Genomic DNA, 22,773 nt, shown 5'->3' with positions numbered 1-22,773 from the left:
GAACCATGTCTCACCCCAACACGGTTACACGGTTAGCCATGGTACCTTCGAAAATTTTATTTTCCTGTTTGACATTTAGAGCCTTTTTAGAACCTGTTGTTATTTAAAATTCAAAAAATTCAACTCGTTTCTATTCCTCTACCGGGATGCGCAGCTGCCCTATTTCGGGCTTCGCACAAAATTTAAAATGCCATGATATATAGAAACCATACATACTATATGATAGGCCCGAATGATTCCACTATCCGTGGGAACCAATTACAGAATACAGGATCAGAAACATCGCACAGGTGTCTAAACGTTAACGTTTATCCATCTTAACAATCGTTAAAATTGTGGAATAATAGAAAAAACATGTAAATTTCGAAACCGAACTTTCGGTCTTATTTGAATAACTAGAATGTTTCACACTCTTTTTTTGCGTTTCCCTTTCGCTTCCCTGATTTCGTATATTTCTGCCTATTTTTTCTATTGCTATGCGGAGATCGTTCAAATGGGAGTGATAGGCATAATGATAAGACAACATATTTTTAGTTTAAGTTTAGCCATAAAAATGGTGTTTTTGGAAAAACCGCTGTTCCTTGCATATACTCATTTAGCGATGTATGGACATATCATCCGTTAAATGACATTATTTTTTCAACTTTTAAATACATTTCCGAAATAACCGTAAATTGAATTTTAGTTTTTAAAATACCGTTTCAGTGTTGGATTTCTATTTTGATTTTTTTTGGCATCATTTTCTGAAAATTATCATAGTTTCTCAAGATTCACTCATGAGATATATTTTTGTAGGAGTTGGCATTTCTGAGTATTTACGATTTTTAGAAAAAAAAAGTTTGAAAAATCGTTATCATTTCATTATAATTTCAGATGTTTTATGAACTATATTTGTTTTGTATAGAGCGCACGAAATTGTCGCCTTTTCCGGAAAACGGTCTAGACTAATTTTGGAAAAAAAACAGTATGCAATGAATGAATTCTAAGAGAGTGCTGTCAAATCCGAGACGAGTTGACACGAAATTCGTCACATGCCCTCTGGAAATCTGAAATATCTCTGGTTTCCAAAGGCGGTTGGTAATATTGTTATCACACCATAGAGCTGTTTCAAATCTCCAGTTGAATGATGCAGTAAGAATACAAATCGAACAATATTTGACGGATGTTACAACGCTCCATAATACATCATGAACTTGCTTTTCCTTCTCTTAAAATTTGAAAAAAATCATCATTGTATCGATAAAAATATCACATCATATCAGTATACACCTCGTAGTTTTTGGTAAATATAATGGCTATAGCGCAAATTAAGTTGCTATTCTATCACGCTACTCGAGACACGTTGCGTGAGGCGAAGCGTTTCTTCCCGATTCTTCGTATCCGAATTATACTACGAGTATATGGAGAACGTTCAACCAATTGCCAATTATTTCAACACAAAGCTTCAAACCTACCACAAGACTACATAAACAAACAAAATAAAAGAAATGAAAACGATAAATACACGCGAAATTGGCAAAACATGATCACTCCAAAGGTTTAAAAAAAGACGGGAGAATCCTCACTCACGCGGCAATGACAATTACAGTGGAAGATCAAGTTCAATTCGTGAGTGATAGCAGCTCACACCGCATGAGAAAGAAGAGGCTGTAAGAGCAATATTATCTTTGACGCCATAGCTGTGCCGATGATGATCATTTAGGGCGTCTCCCAATATCGTAAACGTAAATAACGTGAGTACAAACGAGAGCGAGCGCACAAACCGACTTATACACGTTAGGAAATAAACGAAACAAGTGAGGATGTAAATTATGCAACTATTGTCTGGCATTATTTCACTTTCGATTGGCTTTCTTGCCGCAACTGGCGGCCAGTCTCTCACTCATATTCAGCACTTGAAAGAGTACACAGTCTATCACATAAAACAAATTATTTACTTTAGTGTACCTTTGGTAAATAGTTCATGGCAAAAGAAATAAAGTGCGCATCGTTGTACATTCAACCACCGAGGCTTATTTTAGTGATATGCCTTACCGCTAACACAAAGTAAACACTTACTTCCTCCAATAAAAACAAAATAAGGCACACTGCTTTCGCTTTGAACGAACTTTTTCGAACTTTTTCGGAGTTTTAGCTTAAGAACCAGCCGAAACTACTATTCCGTTCCGATACTAGAACGTATCCGTTTCCGTTGAGTAGAACACACACACAAACGACTCACATAGAACGGATGGTTGATTCGTCCTACGTTTAACACAGACACTGAATATTCCGATTTACTTTCTTCACGATTCACTTTCGTTCCAATTTCATGCATTGGAAAACAACTGCAACTTCCTCGGCATGGATGGGACTCTACCTGTTACTTCAAGCTTGGCATATCTATATCTAAAGCACCACACAAGAACTAGCAGCTGAGAATGAAATAGTTTTTTTATTGCAATGAAGCCCCTTTACGGCAGCGCGAAACACACAAACGGTCCGCTCCCAACCGAATGCCGATTATAATGAAACCCGCCAAAAGCTGTGCGCACGCGACATCCGAAGCAACTGAACTGAAACACGGCTGTGTCACAAAACAGCAACGACCGCAGCGAGAAGACATAGCCCTACTAGCGAAACCGTGAGCAATTCCATGTAAATCGACTTTTGCGAAACGCGCAATCCGATGCGATCCAAACTGCCAAATGACCAAAGCCACGACGTTTGACGGTGCTGTCCAAAATTTTTGAAGTGAACTTTCAATCCCCGCCTAATGTTTGTTTTTCCTCTGTTTCTGTTCAAACTTAAACCGTCGCTTAGCCAGGCAGTTGGGGCTGAAATTGCGCTTCTATGACCGCATGGTTTTCTTGGCAGCGACTAACTAACCGATTGGATGTTTTGCCAGACGGTTTCAGTCAGTATAGATAGGTATAGAGTATTGTCTCCTCGTTGCAACGCCATTCAACGCCATTCACGTCACTCACCCGAGCGGACAGGTTTACTACTATGCTTAGTTTAGTTTATGCATCACATTGCACCGTGGCCATTCAAGTGAAACATCAATGATGCAATGATACGAGATTTCTAATTCTAGCTTACGTCGTGGGCCCTTCTAGGCGGGCTTCACATGAACCGTAACCAATAAAAACTCATACGCTAAATCATTGAATTGTAGAATTTTCTGATTTTCCTTCCTCACACGGCGCGAACGAAACACGATAACGCGAATTCAATGTCAAAAATTTACATAATGAAGAAGATAAATGCAAAAATGTCGTCATCTCTCGCCGTGGCGTTAGAAACCACGAGTGGGGATGAAGCACAGACAAGTTCAAACTTTGCTCTGAGAGAATGAGCACATAGTAAAGAATCGATATTTGCAATAAAATGATTAAACATGCGAAAATAACAACGACCTGCCCTGTCTCAAAGTATACTACAACCTTTCATGCACACACAACTGTCTTAAAAATTATCTACAACCATTGATGGCTTGTAAACTTGTAATAGAACTTTTAACACTTGTTTTTTCAATTAACTCGAAATAATTTTCAACAACCTCTTTTGTGATATTTGCAAGCATTTACCCCTCCCCCTATTTTCCCCTAAAATGCTTGTTGTTTATTGATGTTTCATTATATTGTAGCTTCATGGATTAAAATACCGTAAGATTTATATTGCCTAAATGATAATTATATATAAATATAAAATACAGGGTCTTTCAGATTAAACGCTCACGCAAAAATAAATCGAATAGCTCCTTTTTTTTTGCTCCGTCGATGGTAACACTGCATCCCCCACTTCGGGACGATAATATTCGGCTACTCGTTTAGTCTGATTGGATGGTTTTTATAAATGAGGCGCTCGTTTGGAAGTGTTTCTTCAGCTTTGTGGGTTTGAAAATTCTAACCAAGGGTCAACAAACGAACGGATCCAGGTTTTGCGTTGCAGTGTTTTGTTTCGAAAGTATTCAAATAAAAGAAAATGGTGCTGATAATAGTTTTATACTATGTAAATATCGATGCTGATAATAGTTTCAGTAAAAATATCGGAAAACGTATATTCAAAAGGTCAAATAAAAGACAGGAATGCGCATTTCGAGTAATTAAATACAGGGTCTTTCAGATTAAACGCTCACGCAACAAATTTCAATTACTTCTACAAGAGTGAACCGTTTTTTTTTTTTTGAAAAACGAAAATAAAGCTTCTTTTAGGACATTTTCGATGTGACCACCCCTTTTTTCGATAACGTGTTTAAAACGGTGAACAAAATTCTTCATGCACAACTCTAACATTACGACTTCAATGCTGTTGAAAATTCGAGTTGTTTTCTCTTTAAGTTCTTCCAAATTTTGTAGCTTACTAACATAGCAACGGTCCTTCAGGTACCCCCAGAGGGAGTAATTTACGACGAGAAATGTTGAAGAGGACAAAGTTTCATTAAGGCTTCGGTTGCTCGAGTAATACGATTTCACTAAAAATACACGTTCTTGTAAATTCTACATCTTGACACTAAAAACCATCCGATCAGACTAAACGAGTAGCCGAAGTAGGGAATGCAGTGTTAACGGGTGTTAAATAAAAATGAGAATTTTTCAATACCTTTCAGTAACTCAAATAAAGAGCGTAAAATTTTCTTCCTCCAAGAAAATTGCTCTTTGGGCTCCCTAGAAACAGTAGGCGTGTTTGGTTTTGCTAGTTTGAATTTAGTCAAAGCAAAGATGGCGTCGAAACAGCACGTGCTCCGCGAACGCATTGTACGGTTCTACGAAACGCATTTCCAGCAAGGAAAAAAGTTCACGGTGGCACATTTTAAGGAAGAAAATGTATCTGTCAGTACGGTATATCGTATCCTGGGTTCCCTGAACGTAGAGCGGAAGGTCGGAAGTGGTCGTCCGGTGACGATAATGACGAAGCAGAGGAAGACATCGTTAAAGAAGCTGTTTGACAACAAGGACGCAACCAGCCTGCGTGACGCCGGTCGGAAATATGGCTGCTCTCACGTATTGATCCATCGGACCCTCAAGATGGAAGGAATCGTCTGCAGGAAGAAGACGAGGTCGCCGGAGTACACGGAGGAGCAGATTGAGACGGTTAAATCACAGTGTCGGTGGATGACCAAAAAATACCGCGGGACGTCTTTCGTTCTGGACGACGAAAGCTATTTTCAACCAACAAATCTATCGAGAAGAGTGCCTCGATAAAATCCTGCTGCCGTTCCTGCACGAGCATCACGCGGATGGGAAGTACGTCTTCTGGCCGGACAAAGCGTCTTCCAATTACGCCAAGAAGACGCTGGCGTATCTTGGGGAGAAAAAGATACCGTTCGTGCCGAAAGAACCCCAACAAACTTGCCCCAGTGCCGCCCAATAGAGGATTTCTTTGGCTCACTCAGTGCCCTAGTGTATAAAAACAATTGGAGGGCCAAGGACACGAAGCAACTGACTACAAGAATCCGGAATTGTATCCGCAAAATGGACGTAAGTGCCGTACAACGTTCTTGTGAGAGCATCGCGACAAAGTTGCGTCGAACAGCAGACCACCGCCCTTACTCAAACATTCACTGACATTTTTTTGAAAAAAATACATTATGTTATTCATAAAAAATACTGAAATCGATGAAAAAAAAAAATTTTTATATGTGATTGAAAAAATTCTCATTTTTTATTTAACACCCGTTACTATTGACGGAGTAAAAAAATTATAAGGAGTTATTCGATTTTTTTTTGCGTGAGCGTTTAATCTGTCCATGTAACTTGATGTAAAAAATTTCATTCAAATGTGGTTCTCTGATTTTCGTGCAAATTGGTAGTTTTGTTCCTTGTCGCAAAATATTAGACTGGTTTTTTATTTTTTTTCATTAGGGTGCCCATTGTAGGGTGGTCCGAAAAGTTCAAAATCTCAGCTTTTTCCAAAAACGCCTTTTTTTTAAATTCATAACTATTGAACTATTGGACCTATTGAGATGATCTACATATCAAATTGAAGCTATGTGCTAGTTTGCTTTGAAAAAAAGTTACACTTACAAAAAAAGGATTTTGTTTTCGTAATTATTGATTGTATTTATTTTTCATAGTTTACATTGATAAATTTAGAAAGCGCTATATTTTTTTCTTCAAAGCTGAAGATTTTTTTACATAACATATCCAAAAATGTGTTTTGTTTTGAGTTATGATTGTTCAAAGTTAACTTGTTTTCAATCTTCGTTCAATACTCCCATGCAACTAGACTAGAATCCGATTTTTTCGCAGGTATAATATTTTTTTCGAAGAAGACTAGCTCATTGGCTTTAATTTGATGAATCGATCATCTGAATCGGTCCTGCAGTTAAAAAACAAGAAGTGGGCTATATCTGTGATATAACCGCAAGGTAGACGTAGGACTACCGTTGGCTCGGCAATCATTTATTTGAAATTGCATCTGAATAAATTCTAAATGAATGAATGAATGAATATTTTGAAAGATTGCTGAAAGTTTTTCTTGTTAGTGTGTGGTTGGATGAGTATATATATGGAATTGTTATTAACATAAAATTCAACTCTTTCGAACTTGTTGGTGGTTCCGAAAAGAACCGATGGAATTTGAGTGGCCTCGTAAAAGCAACTGAAGATGTTTGATACATGATTCATTTTTGTTTTCGTCAGAATAACACGAAATTTTTCATGATCACTCCATGCGCAGAATAGAAACTGAGGGCGCCACTTCACGGTGAAAACGAATTAAAGTCTATATAAATGATGATGTTTTGTTTTTTGGTCGTTCAATTTTTTTAGAAAAATCAGAATTTATTTTCAAATTTCCCGGTTTCACGTATTCTTTCTACGCTAAAAAGGTTAGAGAATAGCCATTTTACAATGTGGTATGTATATTTTGAAGAATGGCTTGGTATAAGTGTCGTAACTTTAATTTTTTTTTTTTTCAACTAGATAAACGATGAGTAGCATGTGTTGCGCTAAACATACTGCAAATCCTTCTTGTATCGGCCCTTACATTATCAATGATATAATCCAACTTAATATGATATCGATTTCACCACCATTATCCACAGTATTTATAACCTGTATGCACTACAAAACTCAAAATTTTCGAAGATTATCAATGACTTTGGTCCAATCGTGTGTTGAAATCATCGTAAATATACAAAGCCCTAACTATCTTACCATATACTGAAGACATTTAATGGTTGAAATAAATCTAAATAGAAATAAAATGAATAATCACGACCGAATCTTGCTTTTCAGTGCGTAGAATAAACAAACATCATCACTTTTGTGGTTCTGAACTCTAATGTAGGAGTCGCATGAGCTGATTCAGCTTTGCGTAAATTCGTCAATTGGATTGCATCACGGGAACACCAAGTCGAATGCATATATGCGAATATTCGTCCGCTTGAACGCATTCACACGCAAACAATTTTTCATGACTGTTCCATGCGAAAGGAGAACAGAAACTGATGCGAGTAAAAGTACTCACGCCTTGCATGTGTCCGCTGTGGTTTCCCAAACACTAATGCAAGCGAGCAAAAGAAGCCGCAGCTTGCATGTATTCGCTATGACGGTTTCTCCAGGTGCCTAGATTTTGAGTCCGTGTTCGGGAACACATTGCGATCACCAATCATCATCAATGAGCAATGATGATTTCAATAGCTTGCTTTCAAAGCAATTTTCAAGCTATTGAAACGATTCTTTGGACCAATAAGTGACAACCGTAACTCGTTGACATTTTATCTTTCGGATGAAGTGATTATTATACCTCTCCAACCGTAACTCGTTGACATTTTATCTTTCGGATGAAGTGATTATTATACCTCTCCATTCAGCCGGTAAAGAGGTATTAACGTGCAAAACCTTGCACTCCAGCGTCACTCTCTCGATTTCGAACCTTTGAACTTACACCCCGGTACAGAGATGAAAGACGTAGTCCTACGTCAAAATTATGATTTTTTGTTAAAAAAGAGGCATTTTTGGAAGAAAAAAAAGGAAAAAGTTTATTTTTCGGACCACAATAAAATGAAAAAATAAAAAAAATACTTGTCTAATATTTAGAGATTTAGAACAAAAAATCTGACAACCACCGGTTTGGCATGGAATTGCTGTGATAAGGTGTTGACAACGACTGTATCGATTGATGTGTTATGAGTTTATCATTGAGGAGGGACCCTGCTCTGGAAGGCCGAAAATAACGGATGTTCGTACAAATCGAAGATATATACTGATCAGAACAAGGTGAATTTTCAATCCTCATCAATATGTATATGACGATAAACTTTTGGTTATGGAAGCCACTGACTGCTTCGAAGAAAAAAAAAGTCACAGGAGGGTTGTGTCCGAGACACGACCACATAGTTGACGTAGGATTCCGTTAGGTTTTCTTTTACATGCTGATTTTGGATACGTTCGAAGAATTACATTGTTAAACTCTTCGATAGTTATTTGGTGGCCCTGAAAAGGGCAGTTTTGTCTGGTTGTTAGGTATTCTTGGTCACTCCACCAAAGTCCATACCCGAGTGATAATGATAGAAAGATGGTGATTAGTCATTTGATGGTGCGTATCACGATAGAAGATGCCTAAGTGGAATGAGATATGATGAAAGCCGCCCTCTGTGGCCTTGGACGAGCTGGCTCTTGTGTTATGTATGGATGAAATAAAGAAAAACAAACTCATCAATGTAATATAAGATAATTATAATTGTCGAACACAATTATCAAGTTTTCTCACCAGAAAAAAATGTTATTTTATTATAGAGTAAATATATTTGAAATGGAAAAGGTAATTTGATTTATTATTTTTACTTTCTGAGTGTTTACTCAACCTATTTCCATTTTTGCTTTAAACCCAACCGAACACGATGCTACATGCCTCAAGGCGAATTTCAATTTGACATTGATATCGGTCATTGATATGAAATTTCACGAAGCAACCAACATAAAAGTTCCAAATTTAAATTTTATTCATATTCTATCAAACATAAGTTCTATTCAGTTCATTGAAATATCATTCTTCAACTAATCCATCGAATGATTGTTTTTGGAACGAAAATTAAAAAAAAAACACTCATTCATCGCTCCATCGCTCATCGATTTGAAATCTCTGTTAGAGAATACATTTCGAGAGAAACAAAAGCTCCCCCTACTTTCATGTAATTGCAATGCCGATTTCCCCCAGGCAGCTTGATTTTGATGTCTCTGTTAGGGAATTCGGTGGGAACAAATTTCTCCGTATTTTCAATTTCGACCAATCAGAACGAGGTATTTCTGTTTGGAGCTTTTTTGATTGTTTGCTAGTTAGTTTTATATGATATATTATTGTATCAATTGTGATGAATTGTTATGGAGTGCTCAGATCGATTGATGCAAATATCTCGTAAATCCATCAGGAAATAACTGACCAATAATTGTAAGTACATGAGCCGCCGCATGTGTCGTCAATTTCGACCAATCAGAAGTAGGGGTTGAGATTTTCCAATTATTCGATAGTTAGTTTCATGACATATGTTATTTGATTCAATGTAAAAAATTGTTATGGAGTGCTGAAATTGATTGACGCAAAAATCTCCTCAATCCATCATGAAATGACTGAGCAATAAGCGTTTGAAATTGGACAATTTTCACGATGTGCTCGATTTTCGATTTTCAATTTGTACCCCAATATGTTCCCGAAAGACGTAATCCTACGTCAAAAATGTTTGAAGAAATCTTCTGTTACACCAACATAAGATTTAAAATCCGGTTCTCAGGGATACATTCATTTAATAGAGCGCCGCATTGGAACAAGTGTCGAAAATAACACAAAGCACTATTCATAATTAGCCACGGGAGGTCGGTTACAACCATTAGCGAGTTCACAAAACAAATTAGCTTCATTTTTGGATCGACCGACGAAATGCTTCCAATTTGAAAGTAGAACCAACACAAAACTTTAATACCACAAATGACCAAATGAAGAAAGGAACGAAACGGGGTACACATATATTGCCTTTGAACTCTGTATTTTGCCAATGCTGCAAACAGCGGCAGCAGCAGCCGTGTATTGTAATAACCAAAATAAATGCTGCCGTGATTTTCATGAGGGTGATGCAAATGAACACCAGGTAAACGTAGTAATTATAATGAAACGCGTCGATGCCCGCGTTTTTAACTATTCGTGATGACTACTAATGATGACGAAAAATTGAACTTTTGCCGTAATTCCATCTCATTTTCTTATTTCTACGAAACCTCGCCCTCCTAGTGCATAGATTTCAAAATGTGCGGAACATATGTGTACTCAAAAAGTTATTAAAACAACGTGGTCTAGTGAAAAGTGATGTCAGTACTGATCTTACATATCGAGATGTGATCTTTGAGCTAAATTCTCATTAAATCCTGGGGACAAATGACCTTTTTCCGATAGTCGTGTGTTTCAAATCGCCCTCTTAACATCTTAACATCTTAACATCTTAAAATTGGGCATAGTTTTCAGTTCAGCATACATACAATCGTTAATAATTGTGTACTGCGTGATGCAAAAATTTCGTTAGCATCCCGGCTAAGTTCCGCTGATGTTTGGAATTTGCATTTTTTTTTGACTCAGGTACAAACAAAGATAATCCTCTTACATTTTTTTCTTCTCTCAAACAATACAGACGCTTATAACAAGGCGTGTAATTTAACTCGATCCTTGTGCTATTTTTTTCTCTGCGGCTGCAATTCAAAAACCCGAAGAATAGTGTTGTGGTGACAAAGTCATAGAACACGAGATGGGGCTACCACTGGCGCTGGCTGTCTTTTCCAGTAGCTCTCAAACCTCTCGAAATTTGACTTCAATAGGTGTTTGAATCACAACACCTAAGTACCTATAAGCGAATGACATATGCATTCGGATAGAGCGAAGAAGCGGAGAAGAAAAGAGTATTGTACTTGTATGGGATGAGTGTAACAACTTTAACCGCAAATATTTGCAGCATACAGAGCCAGAGAGCACAGGTGGTCTCTGTTGGATGTTTGCCATTTGTGGATTTGAATGCACTGGTAACTTACTGCATGCCTTCGGCGACATGTTCATAAACAGCAGAAGATTGAGACAGTTTATAAAATAGATGGCATTCGTCTAGAAAGTTACACAATAACTTCATAGGTGGTTTCACACTCGCGCGACAAACATGTGCACTAATTGCAGAATGATATAATCATTCCGACGAAGCGATCCGATATTTTGTGTTCAAAGGAGATATGCATTCCATAAGATCCCTTCAATTGCATGGTAGCGTTCTTATCGACTGCATTTCATCGCTTGTAAAAAGCCGTGCAGCTCCTAATTAATGCCATGAAGTAACAACCCATACCTAACCAGCTGGCTGTACAAAGCATATGTGATAATTTCCAGAATAAATAAAAACGCGGACTCATAACGTCGGATGATTCGCTTGAAGACATAGTATTATGTGATTTGATTAGCTAATTTGATTGATGTTTGCTTCTACTTGTGATTAACTTGTATTTAATGAAGACAATCAATCGAGACATTATATTTGCTACAAAACTATGTTTCAACAGAACAATCTGTCTCCCAGAAATGAAAAGTAAAAAGTTTTGTATGAACAGGTTATTCAATGCCAGCTAACTGTCTGACCGACTTTTCAATTTTAAATCACTTGCTTTAATGTTCCTTCATTTTATTTTGTTGTACTCAATTCGTTATCAAAATAGCCAAAAGAGAGAACCAGTTCTCCAAAATTATCGAATTGGTCTCGAACGTTATATCCAGAATTCGTTAGCAACAACTATGCACATTCAGGTATCGTTCAATTCCACTCTCAGGTAGTGATAGTAGAATCAGTTGACGACCTTGAGTAATGCCAAACGCGAATCGCTTTCAATAAAATAACCGGGAATCCTTCATGGCAATGCTATCTCGAACTAAGGACTGAGGCAGAAAAAAAGCATAATTTTAAACAAATGTAACTCCCAAATCAATGGCACTATTATAAAAAGCTAAACAAAATTTGAAAGGAAATTTAATTTCTGATTAAACTGATAGTGATACAATTAACACATTATATTTTTTGCAGAACTCTTCTATCTTCAAAAGTATGCCTTCCATTAGGGACTTTACTGTAGTTTCGGATACCTTTCTGACTGCGATGTTCCACTTGCTAAGACATTCTGCAATGTTGTCGGTCCGTCTCTTCGTTGACTTCAAGTTTCTTTTAATTAAAACCCAATACCTTTCAATCGGACGAACCTCAGGTGAGTTAGGCGGATTGGCGTCTTTAGGAACCAAAATCACATTATTGCCTTCATAACATTCCAAAATAGTTTCGGCATAATGACATGAAGCCAAATCTGATCAAAAGAATGTAGACACATTGTGTTTCCCTAGAACACCAATGAATGTATGGGTTAAAAGTGACCTTCGAATTTTTTTAACGGGGTTCCCTGCAAAATGTTGATTATCGTTAAAAAATACCCTATGTAAAATTTCAGCACAATCGGACTGTATTTACTAGTGTCGCAAAATCGTCGAAGTTTGATTTTGTTTTTTGAAAATCGTAAAATCACCACATGAAATACATTCTGATATCAAATGTCTTCGAATTGCAAGACATAAGAATAGTGTCGCAAAAACATCAAAGTTTGAGTGAAATCACCCAAGGGGCTCACCCTTTAAAATAGAGGTTTTCATAAGAGTTTGTTGGTGCCAAGTGTCTTAAAATCGTATAAAACGTCGACACTTACTGTAATCTCGAAAAAAAATTTGTCAAAAATTAATATTTTGGTACTCGGTCGTTTTTCCGTTTGAAAAGATGACTTTTGTCAATGATTTTTTGAAGTTACAGAAAATCTCGACGTTTCAAGCAATTTCATGAAATTTAGCATTAGATTTTTTTTTTTTTGAAAACCCCGTACTCCCCCCTTGGGTGACTTTTCGGTTTTCAAAAAACTCAAACTTTGACGTCTTTGTGACGCTTATAAATAATGCCCGATTGAGCTGAATTTTGCGCGGAAATCAATATTTTGCAAGAAGTCCCGTTCGAGAATTCGAGATTACCATTTCGATTGACATTTTAGTGTGTGCACTTTAGGGTGTGATGCCATACGGCACGAAAATCAACTCAATGCCTCAGCTGAGAAAAATTGCATCACTGTGTGTGTTAGATTGAAATTCTAAAATTCCGATAAAATGAATTCTTCCGCTTGGTAAATCGAGGAATGAAACACGTTGCGACAGGTGAGTTTTTATCCGATCATCATAAAATTTTCAGGGAGTGTATAGAAACAATCAAAGTTAGTTTTAGCATCATTTTTCCAATTTATTTTTTCCTTTATATCCGAATGCACGAACCCTGGCCTTAACCCCAGCCATAAGGTTATGCACGACTTTAGAATTCTTCATTTCTCCTACATTCTTCACCACTTTAGGTTGTTTTAGAAGGCCTCTTCATAATGTCCCGTATTTTTCTATTTGGCGCAATTTCGGAGTGTTTGGGGGGTTCAGATCTTTCGGCATGAGATCGACATCGCCCTATACCACTCTAGCTCGTCCTTCGTGTAGTGGCACGATGCAAAAATCGGGTCGTCGTGAACTTTCAGGAGATAGAGGAGCCGCTTTTGGAGATGCTCTCCTAGATACACCTGCCCATTCATGGTGCTTGCGCTAACGAAAGGTGTACTCCGCTTTCCGTAAGTACAAATCGCTTGCCAAATTAAGATCTTCTTGGAGAACTTCGACATCTTCTGTGTCCGGAGGTTCTCGGGAACATCCAACTTATCCTTGATAGCCACATTCAGGTTTCCTTGGAGCTGGTTGAAATCCGCCTTCACATATGTCTCGTCATCCATTACGCAGCAACAATCAACAGTCCAACGTTCTTCGAATCGTTTTATGATACCAGACACCGTGGAATTCGCGATTCCCATTTTTTCCGAAAGGCACGATGTAACAAACCCTTTTTCTCGAAGAACTCGTGAAAAACTTTTTCGCGCACACAGTGTTCTTCCGTCGCCATTTTGGAAATTTGTCAAGTTCATTCGTCCAGCGGAACAACAGCGGGAGGGCCTGCGTACATACAAGGTTCAGAAGGCTCCTAACCGCGACGAAAGGCAAAACATGGTGGGGAAGACGCGAGCCCGGAAGCTGTATACCGAAATGCTGACGAAGCCGCATTGCCTGGTAATGGACGACGAAACCTACGTCAAAGCGGACTTTCGTCAGCTGCCGGGCCTGTTGTTCTTCTCCGCAGAGGACAAATTCAGCGTTCCGGAGGAGATTCGCAAGCAGAAACTATCCAAGTTTGCCAAAAAGTACATAGTGTGGCAAGCGATCTGCTCTTGCGGAAAGCGGAGTGCCCCTTCGTGATGACCGGCACGGTAAACGGGCAGGTTTACCTCAAGGAGTGCCTACAGAAGCGCTTACTACCACTATTGAAGCAGCACGAGGGCCCGACCATCTTCTAGCCGGATCTCGCTTCGTGCCACTATTGAAAGGACGTGTTGGAGTGGTACGAAGCCAACGGGGTCACCTTCGTGCCAAAGGAAATGAACCCGCCCAACGCGCTGGAGCTTCGCCCAATAGAGAAATATTGGGCGATTATGAAGCAGGCCCTCCGGAAGAACCCAAAAGTTGTCAAATCGGAGGCGGACTTCAAGAGAAAATGGATTTCTGTTCAAAAAAAACTACAACCTGACGTTGTACAGAACCTTATGGACGGGGTAAAGAGGAAGGTGCGAGCATACGGGCTTGGGCTCGAAGTATGAATAAAAAGAAAATGCCAAAAGTTGTTTAATAGTTTTTATTTTACTGTCTAAAATTTTCAAAAGGATCGGTCTACTGGGCGAATTTCTACAGCGTTTTTTCCGTGATGCAATTTGATGTGACACACCCTTTAACAGTTCAGCTGATAAGTTCATAAGGTTGACGTCTAGATAGCGCCTCTTGCAAAAATCTACTTGACTATCACAAAGCACCATCTTTCAATGGATACGTGTCAAAGTTTGACAGCAATCGGTCGATTGGTTCGTGAGTTACAACATTGAGAGTGAAGCAACTTTTGTTATTGTGAAAAAAATGGAAAAATCCGAATTTCGTATGTAATTGCATGAATTGAGCTTCGAATTGCTTCCGCATCCACCGTATTCCCCTGATCTGGCCCCGGCGACTATTTTCTGTTCGCAGACTTGAAGAGAATGCTCGCTGGCAAGAAATTTAAGACCGATAATAAAGTGATTACCGAAACTAAGGCCTATTTTGCGGAAAAACCGAAAGAGTACTATAAAAATGGTATCGACAAGTTGCAAGATCGCTGTAATCGCTGTATCGTCTTCGAAGGCAATTATGTTGAATAATAAAATTGAATTTTGCAAAAAAAATAGTTTTACTGTGTCACATTATAAATTTTTCAGTCGAACTGTTAGTGAAATTCGGCCCCTCGTCTATCTTGTTATCACGTTTGCCCTGAATCTAACGCATAGGTCGTCACAAAGTTCTGAACACCGTTCCCTCTTTTAAAATGTTACGGACTGATCCTTAAAATGGGAAAGTTGAGTTCTTTGTTTTCGAACGGAACTAAAAATAAGGAGGGTGGTGTACAAGACACTCCCGCCCTGTTGACATGGTGTTAGTGTTGGTGGCCCTGACAATAACTAATCGTAAATACTGCATATTAGTGATTCTACAGGTTCTACCATCAGGATCTACTTAGAAACATTTGGAGAAAATACTTACTTACTATTTGTTAATGGAAGGTTGTTCTTCCACCGTAACTCTACGAATCTTCACGTCGTCATATTCTGCTCAGACGCTTGTATTCAACTTCTTTTCTTCGTTTCTAATTCTAAACATTAAAGTTCATTCTCGTCTTTAGCCTTGAAAAAGAACCACAGAAAATAGCAAACACTCATATAGCCTAGCAAAAAGCCATTCAGCTTTGAGAGAAGCTGTAGGTTGGTCGTTGGCCCAGTCGTAACGGACATTTGTAGTCGACAAATGCACAAATTCAAACAAATGAAAATTGTTTCCTCAATATCAATGCTCTCGCTGCACTGATTATGCATTGTACATGTCCCAGCATGCATTCCGATGCTAGCGATTTGGTAGTAAACAATCCGCAAAAAGTGTTCTACTATCTCCATCTTTTTGTATCATAGAGACTTTCAACCGCAATGTCGAGGACAATAAACTGCGAGTACTTTTGGACGCAAATGACACTCAAATGCAACAACAATTCGCAGTTCAATTGAATGTGACTCCAGAGTCCATCTCCATACGTTTGAGGGCCACGGGAAAAACCACATGTGAAATGTTGCTCGCGTGGTACTAAAGGAAATACTGTCTCTACCGGATTGCGACTGGTGATGACAATTTGATTTGTTCCGAGAATCCTAAGCGTCAAAGATCAAGAGGAACCATGAACATCGGTTGCACGGCAAAATCACTATGCACTGTGTTTGGTGAGATCAGAAGGGTTTGATCTACTAAGAGCTACTCAAATCTGACGAAACCGGTCATACTGAAAATTCTAAACGCTACCGACAACAAATAATCATTAGGTGAAAAACGGCCAGAGTACCAAAAAATACAACAAATCGATTAAGGAAACGATTGAATTATAGCACTTTCTAATATTCTTCTTATTATTTTGAAGTATTTTCAGAAGAAAATTAAAAAATATATGTTAAGCAAACTTAATATTTGAATTTAGGGTTTTATGGTTTTTTTTTTTGGGGAAAGTATATATTTTTCAGTTCTATTTTTTATATATTTTTATTGCTATCTATTCTTTATAACATTCCTCATGCTAAGGAAATGGTGCCACATGACAAATAACGCTTTTCAAATAGCGATTTTTCATAATTTCGATACAAAAAAACCTATGGGTTCATTGACCTGTGGAAAAAACTCCTACTCCTAAACTTGTTGAAAATTGCATTCATATCGGGAGGGTCGTGTTGAATCGTTTAGGCATTTTTTAGTCTATTGCTGATCCAACGCAAAATGGGTAGCCAAAAACATAGTGTCAATTACAATATAAGCTTATGTTGATTTCAATTAAAACAAAGCGACGAAAGACACAGAAAAATGTAAACGAAAAACAAAAACAAATCAAACCTCTGTGTCTGAAAGAACATTAACCCATTAACGACCATGTTGTAAAAATTCTTTTTTTAACGGAAACCCTTGGTGTAGTTTTGATTTTTGACGTTACAATAAACCACAATCTCCAAAAATTATTTTATTCCGTTATTCCGTTTTTCGAAAAATGACAAAAAATCGAAAAATGGCCAAAACCAACATTTTTCTTCCTGTAGGAGGTTCATCCAATGGTTTTTTCCTGCATCACAATGTGTATTCTTTTATCAAAGTAATACTGTAGAAAAGTTTACATTTTTAATTTTATTTTCTAAGGTTTTGATTTTTGTTAGGTGATGTTAAATTAAAAACATTCCGCACATAGTTGGTTTAAACCGAATTTATTGTCCAACAAATTTAGAAAGAATTGAATGAAATGGATAGTAAACTTACAAACACATATACGCATTGCAAATGAAATTTTCTCCATACTTGCTCATCTTGCTTTTGGAATATTCTAGGATTGGATTCTCCTAGGTCCCCATGGCCTAGTGGTAAGCGTAGTGCTTGCCAAGATAGGAGCTTCTGGTTCGATAACCGTTCTAGTCAGAAATTCTATCATCAAAGATCGTTTTTCTGGCTTGCACTGGTTCCGGGGAACTGTCTAGAGTGTGGTGGGCATTGCCAGTCTCCAAAAAAGCCACATAAACTCGGAAACAGCTTTGCCCAGTCCTGGTAATACTCGGGACGTGAAATAGCGGTATCACGATGGTCGTCCTGCGAGACAATGGGTTTGATCGCAGGTCTTGCAAGTCGACGGATACACAAGAAAAATTTCAAATATTTTGAATAAGACCATGTTGTAAAGATGTTAAGCCGAAATTAATAAAGCAAGAAAGAAACAGCTCTGAAGCTAACGTATTCGCTCCGTAAGGTCACATAATAAACAATGACGATTTGCCACAGAGAGGCAGTATTTATTGTGCTCTTTTTTGTTCACCCTTAGATAGAATAATGATATTGATATATACAAACTGTGCCTGCTCTACTCATCTTAGGAGTTGGCAACACCATTTCAAATTGTGGTGAAACTTTGTGGGTGTGAGAAAATTAGTCATTTGAGCAACTTTGCATAGTTGAAATCTAAAAAAAACTATACGACTTTTTGGAAAGGCCTATAATTCTCAAATTTGTTTATGTAATTTAGCTGGTTCAGCTCAATCACAAAGAGCAACTACGAATAGTACAGTCTACCCAAGCTCAAGCTCAAGGCCTACAATTATCAAATTTGAGATAAAAACCTTCGAATTTTTGGAATCATGTTATTAGTCATAAACCATCATAGCTGGATGCCATCAATGCGAAGCTTATGAGCAATCCTGATAGCTTGCTTATAAGTTTCGCGTTTAGGTTCTTCTTTCGAGAAATTCAAGAGCGTTATTTTGACCGGTATGCGCTTATTATACTTATCTCTTCTATATGTGTTTCAGGGCATATATTTTCTGTGAAAAATATAATCGATTTTCTACAGTTTTCTCGGTACCATTGATGAATTCAACAATTTAGCGTTTGTTTACATTCAACATCCAGATTAAAAATAGCGTCAATTGCGATAGAAGCTTGTTGATTTCAATCAAATCAGAGCGTCGAAACACAGGGAAATGTGAACGAAAAACAAAAACACAAAAAAATATAACATGTGAGGCTAAAAAGGTAGAATGTTGATGAAAGAGAAAATTGATCAATGAGATATTTTAAAACAGTGTTGCTATTAGAATTTAGTCACAGTCATTTTGGCTTCAAAGAGTATCATCAGAATTGGCCCACGATTTCCAAAATGGAAAACGTGATTAAACAGCACGTGCCATACCAAAAAACGGCCATAGCTAAATCAATGTATTATATAACAACGAACCTGGCAAGTCTGAAACCTTTTTTTTACTTCTTTTTTTTCACTTTCATTCGAAGATTGTTTTGCGAATATGCTCTATGCGTCTTTTGCACGGAGTCCTACAGTCGTCAGACCCACAAAAGGTGATTGTAGGTCTTGGGTCACTCACAGCTGAAAAGTGGGTCAACTTTTTCACGCTGCATATTCCTCGGATTATCCCGCGCCGTGGGCAAATTTTGGGTGAATGGAAACATCAACGAACACAGTCTGGGTCATTAATCGTCGGCGCCAATTACCGAAATTTAGGTGGGATTGATCAATTTCGTCGTTGCTCTTTTGGCTGCGCTGGGCAGCATTTGAGCCAATAATCTGCACCCAATACACACCGCTCCTAATGTGCCCTTCAAAATGTAAACAATATTTAGCAATCGGGTAGCGGAGTTGATTCGATTGTTGGGTGAATGTTGTTGTTTATATGTTTTGATCTTTTAGTGTAGTATCAAACGGTCGAACAGTTTGGAGGATCGAGAACCAATTCGACCATCTTTTATATCTCATATTTAAACATCCATTCTGCATATGATATTATATATTTCGTAAACCATGCCTCGTAACATGCCGCCATTTCATGAGACAACAGAAGATTACCTATCACTCAAATAATAATAGTAGCTAAAACAGAGGTACAATACGTCAACATGTATCGGAACATCGGAGGGTGGCAGCACGTAGTGCTCTAACTTCAACAATGGCTAACACATCAATACACGATCAACGGGCAGAATAGGGCCTGCGCACTGAAAATTGTTTCGCAAACGTGGACTTCAAAGAACTCACGATGGTCTACTGTTGTGTTTCTACAACCCAAAAGCCTCGCATAGACTAAGCGAATATCCGTCTAGCGACTGCGGCGTGGCATAACCTAGACGATGTCGGCAATGCGAGAAACTAATGTTCATAATGATTTCAAGCGCAATGCAACCCTTGAAATGCAATAGGCCAATTGCGTAGAAAACGGAATTAATAGAGCGTAGTATGAATTCGCAATCGCGTCTCTTTCGTGATCTATCTGCATAAGTGTTGAACCCTAATTTATAATTGATTTATCTCCCCCCTTCTTTCTTCACAGTTTCCTAGACGATCTGGATCGATTGGGGGCGAAAGATTACCAGCCCACCGAGCAAGATATCCTTAGGACACGTGTCAAAACCACTGGCATTGTGGAAGTGCATTTCTCATTCAAGAACCTGAATTTCAAGTGAGTTTTTCCAGCACTTTTCAATCTCAAGTTTTTTCTAATGATTCATCGTTTCATTCGTCGCAGGCTGTTCGATGTCGGCGGGCAGCGATCGGAGCGAAAGAAATGGATCCACTGCTTCGAAGACGTCACCGCCATCATTTTTTGCGTTGCCATGTCGGAGTATGATCAGGTGTTACACGAAGACGAAACCACGGTAAGTGGCCCTTTTGCGAAATACCCGCGTGACATCTCACGATCTCTATTGCTGCTGCTGCTGTTGAGACGGCTAATTTCCCACGCACTGTCGGCAGACGCAAGCAAAATGAGTAGACCACTCTTATGTAAAGCTGCCCGAAAAACGCGGTAAAATAATGCGCTGCATAGTATTTATTGTTTGATTATATCACGGTTTCAGCCAACGAGATGTATCATTGTTTGCACGGCCCATTATTTTGGCGATGGCATTGAAATTTGAACCCGATCTTAGCTTCTTCGAAGGTTATGACGACGCTCGGCGTCATGCGAGAAAGGTTGCTCTGATTTCGCTCAGAGCATAACTCGATCTGTCATTTATTCCGTCGTTTCTGCCATCGTCTATTGTCAGCCAAACCATTATGACAACTTGTTGGTAGACAACCCACCATTGACAACCATTTGACGTCATCTTTTTTAATTGATTCTGTTTACTAGAACAATTCTAGATTCTTGTAGAGTAGATTTTGAATCTTCGATTTGACCCCCATTGTTAACACCCTGTGACATTAATTTGTTCGCGGATGATACTGTCCTGTTCATCGCAGCTAAGGATATAAAAGAAACCGCGGAACACATAGACGAAGATTTGCATTCTCTGGCTCAGTGGCTTAAATTTAAACAATTAAAGTTAAATGTTGGCAAAACAAAATACATGCTCATTTCTGCAGCAAACTCCAGTATTGACGTAAATTTTGAAATAGATGGTGAGACATTAGAACGCGTGAAAGAAATCAAATACTTAGGAGTTATTATTGATGACACGTTAACTTTCAAGTCTCACATCAATAATGTCGTAATCTCGATGCAATTTTACTCGTAATCTCGATGCAATTATGTTGATTTATTACTTCCTCTAATCCATACACTTTCAAGTATGAGTATGTGTGTATTTTTCTTTTATTTTTGATTATCGTTTACTTCTCCAACTTTTTTGTTTTTTGTTATGAATATTTTTATTATTTATCAATAATATATGGTTATTAACGTTTTCATTTTTCTTCAACTATTTTCCTCAGAACTCAAAAATACTCAGATGCACGCAATTGCTCGCAATCTTCAAGGAGGTGGTTTTCTCTATAAAAAATCCTCAAGAAGAAGTCTTAAATAATATTTCATAATGAATTGTTGTATAATTATTTATATTGTTCTATTTCTTGAAAAAATCATAGGGTTTTTATGCCTTTATGAGAAAGAACATTTGCATAGTTCTACTCACAGAGGCTTTTCCCTATACATAAACACGGCTCATTGATGCTTAACGTTGCTGAGCCAGTTGAAAATAAATTAAATTAAAAAATCAATAATGTCATCAAAAAGATTGCCAAGAAGTACGGCGTTTTGTGTCGTTTGAAGAAAGAGTTGACAATAAACAGTAAAATTAAATTGTATAAATCATTGATTTCACCGCACATAGATTTTTGCTCGTCGATCCTCTTCCTTGCAAATAATACACAATTAACGAGATTGCAGCGTTTACAAAATAAAGTAATGCGTTTGATTTTAAGATGTAGTAGATACACTTCCTCCAGTTTGATGTTGGACGCGCTACAGTGGCTATCTGTGAAGCAGAGAATTTATTACATGACAATGGTGTTCATCTTCAAAATTTTGAACGATATGCTGCCTCGATATTTGTGTGATCGAATTGAAAGAGGAAGTGATGTTCATAGATACAATACAAGAAACGCGAATGATGCAAGAACACCCAACTTTATGTTTAGTAGGTCGCAGAACTCGTTGTTATATAAAGGTATAAATTTCTTCAATTCGATGCCCAGAGAAATTAAACGTGCGGCAACAATGGCAGAGTTCAAGAAAATGTGTATTTCACACGTAAAATCTGTTTTGTAAACAGGTTTTATAATTTTTTTTTTCCTAAATCATTCATTTATGTTTTCAATTGATAAAAATTAATAAAATTTATTTACAGGTTAAACTAACATGTTCGTACTGATGATGATGATTTTTTTTTGTTTTGTTTATGTATATTGTAAAAAAAAAGTAATAAGCGTTGTCTACGAGAGTTTGAGCCTCGCGCGCGTTTGGTCGGCCTGGACTATGTTAATGGAACACTGGCAGAACACTGATATATAATGAAATTTTTATGTGGGTCTGAAGTGGAAACTGGAATGGGGATAGCTCATTCAGAATTGTCGTAAACTATCTTATCATAAGATGGTTATATCGAGTATTTGTGAATGTGGCACATCTCTATCATGTTCTAGTTAGACACTTTTAGATATTGGGTTCGATTCCCAATCTGTCAAGGATCTTCCCGGATTGGAAATTTTCTTGACATGCCTTAAAAAAACTTTGGGTCTGAAGTTGGGATTATCATCATGATAATGTCGATAAGGAT

General features: G+C 37.8%; 2 protein-coding genes across 10 annotated transcripts in view; one reads left to right on the top strand and one right to left on the bottom strand.

Annotated features, from left to right (window-relative positions):
• Positions 1–2,862, bottom strand: part of LOC129771108 (probable cytochrome P450 49a1) — a 44,131-nt gene extending 41,269 nt beyond the window's left edge. The window contains exon 1 of the mRNA XM_055774441.1: positions 2,059–2,862. The gene's annotated coding sequence lies outside the window, so the exon portion shown is untranslated. The remainder of the gene's footprint in view (positions 1–2,058) is intronic.
• LOC129771109 (G protein alpha o subunit) overlaps positions 1–22,773 on the top strand; it is a 158,099-nt gene that overhangs the window by 119,586 nt on the left and 15,740 nt on the right. For all 9 annotated transcript variants that reach the window (XM_055774451.1, XM_055774450.1, XM_055774449.1 and 6 more), the window contains exons 6-7: positions 20,049–20,177; positions 20,244–20,373. In XM_055774451.1, coding sequence (XP_055630426.1) covers positions 20,049–20,177; positions 20,244–20,373 — 259 coding nt within the window. The remainder of the gene's footprint in view (positions 1–20,048; positions 20,178–20,243; positions 20,374–22,773) is intronic.

This window comes from Toxorhynchites rutilus, chromosome 2 (genome assembly GCF_029784135.1).
Source record: "Toxorhynchites rutilus septentrionalis strain SRP chromosome 2, ASM2978413v1, whole genome shotgun sequence".
In the NCBI taxonomy this organism is placed as follows: Eukaryota; Metazoa; Arthropoda; class Insecta; order Diptera; family Culicidae; genus Toxorhynchites; species Toxorhynchites rutilus.
This window is presented reverse-complemented; position numbering and strand designations above follow the sequence as displayed.